The sequence below is a fragment of the Sus scrofa genome, chromosome 7 (assembly GCF_000003025.6).
Source record: "Sus scrofa isolate TJ Tabasco breed Duroc chromosome 7, Sscrofa11.1, whole genome shotgun sequence".
NCBI lineage: Eukaryota > Metazoa > Chordata > Mammalia > Artiodactyla > Suidae > Sus > Sus scrofa.
This window is the reverse complement of record NC_010449.5, coordinates 36461908-36472483: the sequence shown is the minus strand read 5'-3', so window position 1 is coordinate 36472483 and position 10576 is coordinate 36461908. Positions and strand designations below refer to the sequence as shown.

General features: G+C 53.4%; 1 protein-coding gene across 1 annotated transcript; it reads left to right on the top strand.

Annotated features, from left to right (window-relative positions):
• Positions 975 to 6563, top strand: TREM2 (triggering receptor expressed on myeloid cells 2). The gene is given in 5 exon segments (NM_001256777.1): positions 975 to 1130; positions 2865 to 3215; positions 4889 to 4949; positions 6079 to 6311; positions 6391 to 6563. Coding segments are annotated over 5 exon segments (702 nt in total). The 5' UTR covers positions 975 to 1090; the 3' UTR covers positions 6408 to 6563.

Below are 10576 nucleotides of genomic sequence, written 5' to 3'. Positions count from 1 at the left end.
GAGCAGTGTGGAAACGTTCCTGTGCTCGGATAAGAGAATTAGGGTATTGAACTAGAAGTTAGCACCAACTCAGAGAAGTGGGGAACGGGAAGCAAGGAGATTCTGCGGTAGAGCCCAAGGAACTCTATCTGATCACTGATCACTTGTGATGGAACACGATGAAGGAGAATGTGACAAAAAAGAATATGTATCTATGGGTCACGTTGCTGTACAGCAGAAATTGATGGAACACTGTAAATCAACTATAATAAAAAAATGTCAAAAGAGAGAAGCGCGAGTTGGGGATGCATGTGCTGTAAATTCATGTGCATGAATTAGCAAAGATTTCTAGGTGCCTGCCATTTGCTGTGAGTCTTAGAGGAGTAAAAACTACCCTTTTCTCAGATAGGAAGGATGTGGGAACGAGAGGCTGGGATGGAGCCCAAAAGAGAAAGAAAGTAAGTTAAAGATTTTTGGGAGTTCCTGTTATGGCTCAGCAGCTTATGGACCTGAGTAATATCCATAAGGATGTGGATTTGATCCCTGGCCTCACTCAGTGGGTCCGGGATCCGGCATTGCTGTGAGCTGTGGTGTAGGTCGCAGAAGAGGCTGGGAGCCTGTGTTGCTGTGGCTGTGGCGTAGGCTGGCAGCTGTAACTCTGATTTGACCCCCAGCCTGGGAACTTCCATATACCGTGGGCGTGGCCCTAAAAACAAAGAAAAGAAAGATACTAAGGCAATTCAATGGAGAAAGGATAATCTCAACAAATGATGATGGTAAAATTGGGCATCCATAGGCCAAAACCCAAACAAAACAAAAAACAAAACCCAAACAAAGCAACAAACAAACCCCAACTACAGATCATAAATCTTGCACCACATGCAAATATTAACTTGCTGCACGATGATTCCGCCTCTCCTTTCCTCCCCAACCCCGCACCCCCTCCCTGAAGCATAAAGCCAGATCCCAGTCCTGACATTGCTCAATCCCCAGGAGTCAGTTCCTGTGGGCAGCGCCTGACAGGCTCGACGCTCTCCTTTCTGCAGTTCAAGGGAAAGACGAGATCTTGCACAAGGCGCCCCGACTCTGTCCTCCGCAAAGGAAGGAGGCCATGGAGACTCTGGGGCTGCTCCTCCTGCTCTGGGTTGCAGGTAGGACTCCCTCCCTCTGCTGCCATCTTTCCCTCCCCTTCCTCCACTCCATGGCGACTGCGTGGGTGGGGAGCACTGAGCAAAAGCTCCGAAGAGGGTGAAGTCCTTGGGTGTTCGGTGCCCCCTGCCTGCCTCCCTCCGCAGTCTCAGAACCTGCTGTCAGACTCCTTGTGCACAGACTCTTCGTGCACACAGGGTACCGGAGGCTGGTGGTCTGGACACCAGGGAAGGGAAGGGGTTCTCATGGTGGCATCTCAAGCCCTGGTGAGTAGCTTGGGGGAGACACTGGTAAGACCCCCTATAATAATGAATCGCTTAAGCATTATCCCCGAAGGAGCAGCAGGGGGCGGGGGTGCAAAGAACCTGGACCTGGGAATCTGCATCTTTGGGGTGTTCCTCCCATGCTCTGTCCTCTTGTCCGCAGCCCTAGATGGGAGGTGAAGGGACTGGAAATTCTGTGATTGAGCTGAGGGGACTGGTACCCAAGATTCTTGCACATGATGGCCTTTCCTCGTTGGGGGAAGGGTGCCTCTTGCATCCCCAGAGCAATAGGCACACCTTGTGGGAGGAGAGACCGTCTGATGACGGTGATGGAGCTGGAGCTTCTCAGTGGAGCTGGAGTGGGGGGAGAGGAGCGCATTGGCCTGCCCAGAGGCAGAGGGATGGGCAGGGTGATGGAGGGGGCACTGCTCACCAGGTCCCTCTGGTTGCAAAAGGCAGGCCGCCAGCTCCTCATTCCAATCTTAGGCGTTTCTGTCAGCACGTGGTTGAAGATGGGGTGAAGGGAGGACCCACAGAGGGGAGGTTGAGGCAGAGGGTTCTGGGTGATTCTTAGAGCCCCTGCCCTGGCAATAGACTGGTCCTCTCAGCCCATGTCCCCCTCCCCAAGGAGGGTCCCGAAAATAGCAGCCTCATGTCTCCCTCCAAAATAGCTCTGAGACGCATCCCCTTGAAAGGGGAACAAAGCCACAGAAATAGGGAAGCTGGAAGCTAAAAGTCAGAAAGAGGGGAATGCAGGGCTGGTACCAGCGTGGGCAGCTGCCGAGTAAGCAAGCATGGCGGGGGTGGGGAGGGGGGCCCAGCACCCCATCCTCCCCCCATGGGACCAGCCCCAGCCTGGAGAGGACCACTGGCCATGCTCCCTTGAGGTGGAGGGGGAGAGGGCTTGATCCCGTGTGACAGGGAGAAGAGTACAGACTGGAATGGCCGAACTTCAGGACCAAATGTCTCTGGAAGTTCCTGTGTGGCTCAGCGGGTTAAGGACCCAACTAGTATTTGTGATCATGAGAGTTAGATCCCTGGCCTTGCTCAGTGGGTTAAAGAATTGGGCATTGCTGCAAGTCGTGGCATAGGTCGCAGATGTGGTTCGGATCTGGTGTTTCTATGGCTGTGGTGTAGGCCAGTGGCTACAGCTGTGATTCGACTCCTAGCCTGGGAACTTCCACATGCCGTGGGTGCAACCCTAAAAAGAAAAAGAAAACAAAACAAGACCAAATACCTCTACAAATAGGCCCAGAGAAGGTCAGTCATTTCTCTAAGGATGTCCAGCAAGTCTAATGGTTATAAAGCCAGACCCAGGACTGGAGTTTCCTGGTTTCCAGTTTCCTATAAATACACCCCTGGGCTGTGCCGCCTCCTCACAACGTGTGTGGGAACCTGCGTACTTTCAGGGGAGGAGGTCTGTCTCTTTTGTTCAGTGACCACTTGGTAAGTGAATGGGTGTCTCGTCCCCAGAGCTGTCCCGGGCACACAACACCTCGGTGTTCCAGGGCACGGCCGGCCAGTCCCTGCGGGTCTCCTGCTCCTACAACTCCTTGAAGCACTGGGGGAGACGCAAAGCCTGGTGCCGCCAGCTGAGCGAAGAGGGCCTGTGCCAGCACGTGGTCAGCACCCACCCCACCTGGCTGCTGTCCTTCCTGAAGCGGCGCAACGGGAGCACGGCCATCACGGACGATGCCCTGGGCGGCACACTCACCATTACGCTGCGCAATCTTCAAGCCCACGACGCTGGCCTCTACCAGTGCCAGAGCCTCCACGGTAGCGAGGCCGACACCCTCAAGAAGGTCCTGGTGGAGGTGCTGGCTGGTGAGTGGGCAGCTGACTGCACCCTGGCCTGCCCTTGGGCCAGGGCTCATGCCTTTGGGGTCTGTGCACAGGACCAGCCTCAGGGCTTTGGGGAACCTCGGGAAATCCCATAGTGTGGATCTTGTCCCCCGCTCCCCGACTCAGGGCCACTGTGGATGGTGGTGCAGGTTGCTCACTGCACAAGGAGGGGGGTGTCACAATCCAGCTATGCTCTCTGGTGGAGGACTCCCTGACCTGCTGGAAGGGCACAGTTCTCTAATATGCACAGGGTGCGGTAGGACCTAGCAGTAGTCCTGCTTCCCCCAGACAGCTTAATCGGTTTGTCATCAGGTTAGGATGCGAGCACGAGGAGGTCCTTAAGGAACAGGAGGAATTCCGTTGATTCTCCCACCCAAATACCCAAGGACCTACCAGCATAGATTAATCACTGACCTGGTCTGGGGAGAAACAACCTTAGGGAGGATGCCTGCTGTGACCCTGGGCAGCTTGCTTCTCCTCTCTGGGCCTCCATCTCCCCATCTTGAATTGGAGGTGGTGGTGTCGGTGCCGCTGACTCCACAGGGCTCGCTCCCGTGAGCCACAAATGACATGATAGAGTTAAAAGTGCTTGAGGTCAGTGGCAGCCCTCGCCCCAGCCCCCTGCTGCTTAATTGCCTGGATCCTCATCTCAGGCTTGACTTGGGGAGACAGAGCAGAGATGCGGCCCTTCCCATCCCTGAGCTTACGCAGGGAGGCCCTCCGGGAAAGCCTTCTGTTGGTGTCTCCAGAACACGATTGTGTCCCAAAGGAGGACAAATCTGGGGTTACCATCCCTTTTCTGACTCTGCCCTTGTCCAAATCCTCCCCCCAATGCGGCCCTTTATCATGAAAGTGAAGATCGAAGGTCACATTTGTCTAAGGTGGGGAGGGTAGGAGACTGATGCCTTAGATCCCAAACTCCACCTCCATCACTTTCCTAAGTGGCGGGGGAGAGGGGCGGAGGAGACGCAGATTTTCAGTCCTATCAGGGTCTAAGGCTCAGCCCACTCCCAAGATGATAGCAGGAAAATAATATAATAATGATCAAGAATAAGAATAATAATAATCCGTAGGTGGTGTAGACAGCTTGACAGTTCAAACTGGATTGTCAAAAACACCAATTGTTTCGTTTGATCTTCAAAAAGACCTGCTATGATGGGAGGGTGGGAGTTGCGGTTTCTGAGCTCTGGTGGGAGGTTGGACCTATTTGGGTCGCTTGCAATGATTACGGCAGCACTATTATTACGAAGGTGTTCCTGGAGTTTCTGTTGTGGCTCAGAGGTTAACAAACCCAACTAGTATCCATGAGGTTGCGGGTTCAATCCCTGGCCTTGCTCAATGGGTTAAGGATCCAGCATTGCTGTGAGCTGTGTCATAGATTGCAGACGTGGCTCGGATCTGGCATTGGCTGTGGCTGTGGTGTAGGCCGGCAGCTGCAGCTCCAATTTGACCCCTAGCCTGGGAACATCCATATGCTGCAAGTGCAGCCCTAAAAAGACAAAAAAAAAAAAAAAAAAAAAAAAAAAAAAAAGGTGTTCCTAAGTGCCCCACTTTACAGATGAGGAAACTGAAGCTCAGAGAGGTTAACAAGCCTCACCCCACCTACTGTGGCATCAATGAAGGGGCTAGAGAGTCACAAGCTCTGTCTCCCACAGACCCCCTTGAATCCCAGTCCAAGAGCTTCCAGGATGTCCAGATGGAGCACAGCATCTCCAGGTACGGTGATGAGTCTTTCCTGAGATCCCTGGTCAGACCTTCAAGCTGCAGAGCCCAGGCATTGGGTGGAGGCTGGGTCTCAGAAGCACAAATTCCAGGGTAATTAGAACATGAAAGGGTCGGCACAGGTTCTTGTAAAGACACCCCTACAACGCCAGTGTGTGTTGGCATGACTGCACCAGTTTTTAGAATATTGCAAAACTTCCCTAATGGTTTGTAAAATACCAGCTGCTCCAAGGCTCCTGGACAGTCAGCCTCCCCTCACCCATCCTCCAGCAGTGCTCAGGCACCCCCACAATTCAGCAACAATGAAAGTCTTAGTATTTTAGTACTAAAGTACTAGTACTGGAGTTTCCCTTGTGGCTCAGCAGATTATGAACCCGACTAGTATCCAAGAGGATGCGAGTTGGATCCCTGACCTCATTCAGGGGGTTGAAGATCCAGGATTGTTGTGAGCTGTGGTGTAGGTTGCAGACGTGGCTCAGATCTGGCATTGCTGTGGCTGTGGTGCAGGCTGACAGCTACAGCTCCAATTCGACCCCTAGCCGGGGAACTTCCATATGCCACAGGTAAAGCTCTAAAAAGCAAAAAGAAACCCAACAAACAAACAAACAAAAACCCCACAAACAAAACAAATACCCACCCCAAACCTAGTACTAAAGGCCAGAACAAAACTAGGACCCCCAGATCTCTGCTCCCCTGATGGGACCAGAATCGGTTTGGACTGACTGGTTTTTGAAAGTGTACTGGTGTTTCAACATTGTTAGTAGAACCATGAAACACACGTGTGGGCATGTGTGCACACGTGGGCGCGCGCGCGCGCGCGCACACACACACACACACACACACACACACATACTCTACACCATACCATCGTGGAGGCAGAAAACTGCTTGCCGAGGGAGGTGGTTGTTTAAAAGCACTTGGCGAGCAGGTCCGTGCCTAGAACTCAGGTCTCCCGGCTCCAGGTTGCCCCAAGCCCCACAAAGCCTCATGCAAGGATGGTGTTGAGTGGGGAGGTGTCCTGAGCCCCTGGAGCTCCTGGGGTCTCCCTGTTTCTTCTCCAAGGGCAGATTCCAGCCTGTGGGCCTCTGCACCACCTCCCACGTGGCCCCTTTATTTCTCCAAGGAACCTTTCGGAGGAGAGCCTCTTCCCACCCACCTCCACCCTTTTCCTCCTGGCCTGCGTCTTTCTCAGCAAGCTTCTAGTAGCCAGCGCCCTCTGGGCTGCAGCCTGGCATGGGCACAAACAGAGGACTTCCCCAGCCGGTGGGCTGGACTGTGGCCGTGACCCAGGCGACCAGGACCAAACCCTGACAGATGAGCTTGGCGAGAGCAGTGACCAGGACCAAACCTTGACAGGTGAGTTTGGAGAGCACGGTGGTGGTGGGGGCCAGCGAGGTGGGGCGAGAGGGCCTGAGTGAGGACTTTTCTGCTGCAGAGCTGAGAGACACGTGAGAGAAGCGGAGAGGCCAGCAGAGGTCTGCATGGACCAGCCCAGCCAGCACACTCACCCCTTGGCCACTGAGTCTCCTGGTTCTGCTTTGGCAAAAGGCCACTCTGCCTGTACCCTGCTTCCTCTGGCCTCTGGAAGTGGAGATTTGTGTGTGTGTGTGTGTGTGTGTGTGTGTATGTGTGTGTGTGCGTGTGCGTGCAGGCACGCGTGTGGGAAGTTGGGAAGACATCTACCAACTTCTGGACATTGGACATTAAATATACAAATAAACCCAAGACTTCATGTTTAACTGATGGTTTAGGGTGTCACGAAGGCCCTCTCTTTGGCCCCAGGGCCAGAAGAGTGAATTTGGATGAGGATAAAATGAAAGATCTGGCTCCTGGGGGCCAAGGGTCTTAAGATACCACGTTCGTCTCCTACTTATAGGATTCCAGTCCCCTTCAAGGGGACCAAACCCCAAAGCCTCTGAACACGTCTCATTGTCGTGCCCCTTCCCCACCTGGACCAGTCTGGGCTGCTCACTTCCTGCTAGAGAAGGAATGTCGCCCATTCCTCACCCGGCCACCAAATAACCTGTTCCCCACGCAAATAAGGACCAATCAGAAGACCAATCAGAAGATGGAATCGGGTCTTCAGGCCGCATTGTGGGGTGTAAAGCTATTGCAGAGTGAGTCCTTTTTAACCTGCGTGCACGTGAGTCCCCTCTCGCTTCCTGAAAATGTACTTTCACTTTAATAAATTTGTAAAACATCCTCCGTTTTAGTGCTTTGTTACAGTGAGATGGGGGCCCGAGGAGGTGATGGGTATTGCCTCCATTCCCACAGGCTCCAAACTGCCCAGTCTTTTTCTCCTCCTCTCTCCCTCCCAGAGATCCGATTGCCAAGCCGTGCCTTCTCCTATGGGATTTCTCTAGCTCCCTCTCCTCTGCCCTCCTGCCTCCTGCCCATCTGTTCCAGGGGTTATTTCTGGCACCCCTCACCTGTCCGTCACCCAAGTCCATCCAATTCCCAATTGATTCATCCGTTCATCTCCAAAACAGAGAGAGCTTTGCTCTCCTCATGCTTCCCCCTCCCTGGAGAAACGGCAGGGGCTTGGGTTGTGGAGTGGGGCGTCCCAGGGCTGGGACTACTGGTCAGAGCCCCTCCGTGTGCAGAAGGGAAACGGAGGCTCAAAAATGAACGGACTGACCCAGGGTCCCCTGTAGAGCCTGGAAATCCAAATTTCACTTGGCCTTCAAGGTGCCCTTCCCTCCAGCTCGATCCTCCTCCCTTATTCATGCAGTTATTCGACATATTTTTCTGTGCCAGGTACTGATCTAAGCATTGGAGACACAACAGTGTACAAAACAAGCAAAGATCTCTGTCCACACATGTTGGCGGAACTCAGCCTCTGCGCACCGGTGCCGAATAGAAATATGGAGACAGTTTGGGGCAAAGGAGGGTCACAGCAGCCTAATGCCTCAAAGACTCCCTATGGGAGATTGGGAGGTGGTTTTATAGTTTGAGGAGTGAAAAATAGGACTGCAGATAAAGATCAGGGTAGAAGCAAGCTTGCATTGTTTTCAAAGCTGCTAATCAGTGGTCTGGTGGTCCTTCTTTCTGGAAGGAAGAACGCTTCATTAACATCTTCCATTTGTGGGAGGTTTTCATTCTGCAGAACTCAAAGATACTGTTCTCTGTATTCCTGAAGGAGGACCCTGCCCCAGAGCTGCACTATTGTCTCTTGACGGCTCCTCCCTTGTCTCTGCATCCCCTCCCTTCCCTGACTAGCAATTAATTGAACCCACTTTTTAGAACTCAGGGAAGGTCATGGAGACTGAAGTTTACTCCCTAAAAATAAGAAATGGGGGACACAGAAAGGCTTGTGTGCCCAGAGGACTCACAGGGCCCTGCTTGGTTTCGTATGGAGTCCTGTCCTAGCAGGAAGAGGGCAGACAGAGAGATAAAATAAATTTACTCAGACGGGGCGTTCCTGTTGCAGCCCAGCAGAAACGAACCTGACAAGTATCCATGTGGACACGGGTTCGATCCCTCGCTCAGTAGGTTAAGGATCTGGCGTTGCTGTGAGCTGTGGTGTAGGTCATAGATGTGACTCAGATCTGGCATTGCTGTGGCTCTGGCGTAGGTTGGCATAGTTCTGATTAGATCCCTAGCCTGGGAACGTCCATATGTCACGGGTGTGGCCCTAAAAAGCAAAGCAAAGCAAAGCAAAACAAAGTCAGATGGTGAGGAGCACGGGGAGCGCAGACAGGGGATGACGCAAGTCTAGAGCAGACAGAAGAACAACTTGAGAAACACCTGGAGATGCAGGAAGTGAACCTCAGGCATGTCAGGGAGAGTGTTCTGGACCCAGGGAACAGCCAGGGCAGCTCTGGGAACCTCACTTTCTCGCCGGCACACCCAGCACCTGGGCCAATGGGACAGAGACTTTCTGGGGGTGGGCTGCCCCCAGGGGGAGAAAATGAGTGGGCACATACTCAGGCTCTCAGTCCTGGCTTCGGGGAGGCGGAAGCCCCGAAGCCCCTCTGGCCATGGCCACATGTGGCTGCGCTGCCACCTGTCATGGGTGTGGATACCTGGGGTGTTGAATCGTTAGGAAGGAGCTTCACATCAACACATCACTCCCCTGGTTCCAGCCCTGCTCCAACCCCACTTCACCCACACCTGCAGAGGATGCTTCTGGGCCTCTGTCCCCATTTCTGGGACCCTGGTCCAGTCTGTGTGTCCTTGGCCTCCCTGACTCAGCGGCCCTTGAAACTTGCCCATCGAGTCCCAGGACAGTGGTCTCCTTCCTGCGGACATGGGCACAGTATACGGTCCAAGGCTGAGCAGAACCCACTCCATCTCCCTTCCGCCCCATCTGGGCACCGAGGGCGATAGCAGGGAAAGGAAGCCTCCAGCCAAGTGCCTGGCAGTAGAATGTGCTGGAACTTTCTTTCTCTTGGGAGCTCAGCCTTTTCTCCTTCCAGCTCTGCTATGTTTGAGACACCTGCCCTGGGATCCTCTGCCCTGGACTCTCTGGCACACACCCTGAACTGAAAGGGTTTGCCAATTTCAAGTTTGCCTCCTACTAAGAAAGCTTAGGTAAGTTCCTTAACTCTGCTGAGCCTCAGGGCCCTTGAATATAAAAGCAAACAAAAAAACCCAACACCAAACCAACCAAAACAGCCCTACTTTGGTGACTTTTTATGAGGCCGAGAGGAATAACATTAAAGTCCCTGGCCACAGGCCTGGCACATAGTAGGTCCTGGGTAAGCCCTGGCTTCCTTCCTCCTCTCTAAGGTCCAGTGACAGGACACCGCCCCAGAGGCCAGGGTCCACCTGGTCACCTCTGTCCTGGGCGCCCAGCAGTGGACTGTATCCATTTTAGGCACTTAATTAATATTGAAGAGAGGTCTCCTCTTCACACGACATTCCCAGGTGGCTTGTTAGTGTGAAAATAATTTTCTTGTAAGGAAATCAAAGAAACCCTGATACATATTGGCTGGACTGATAGACGTATGTATCACCCCGCATCACTCACTGGGGCGACACAGCCGTCCAGTTAGCCGGGTTTTCTGTGGGTTAGCACTGGAAGTCCTGTCTCAGAAAAGGGCTCGGCCCCAGGTAGACAGCGACACCTGGTCACCCTGTCACCAGGTCCACAAGGCTCAGCTCAACACAGAAGCCGGCTTCCTCAGGCTTCTGCTCCCAGTTCCCATTCCTAACTCCTTGGCTCCTGAAGGGGGGTGGGGTGGGCAGAGAGAGGGAGAGTGGAGGAAGGAGGGAGGGTAGCACCCCTTTCCCGCTTGACATCCAGATCAGGGCAGTGCGAGCTCCCGGCCACGCCCCTTTGCCAGCTCTGGTCTCCCTGAGCACAGGCGCGCCCCCTGGTGTCAGAAGGTTTATTGCTCACACTCCTAGCAGGATCCACAAACCCCAGTTCTGCACGGCGTGTGAATGAGGATTAGATGTTTCATCATGAGAGAGGAACCCCAAATTATGAGACTTCGAGTTTATATGGAGCACCTGGCACAGTGGCTCATCTTTTTCTCTAGAGAGAGACCTTTATTCTGGGACGTAAATTCATCTTCTCCAGGGAGGGAGGGGAAGGAGGGAAGCGAATCTCTCTGGAGCTGACACACTGACTCCGGAGCTGTGTCAGTTCTTCAATTGCCCTGGAACAAAGCTTG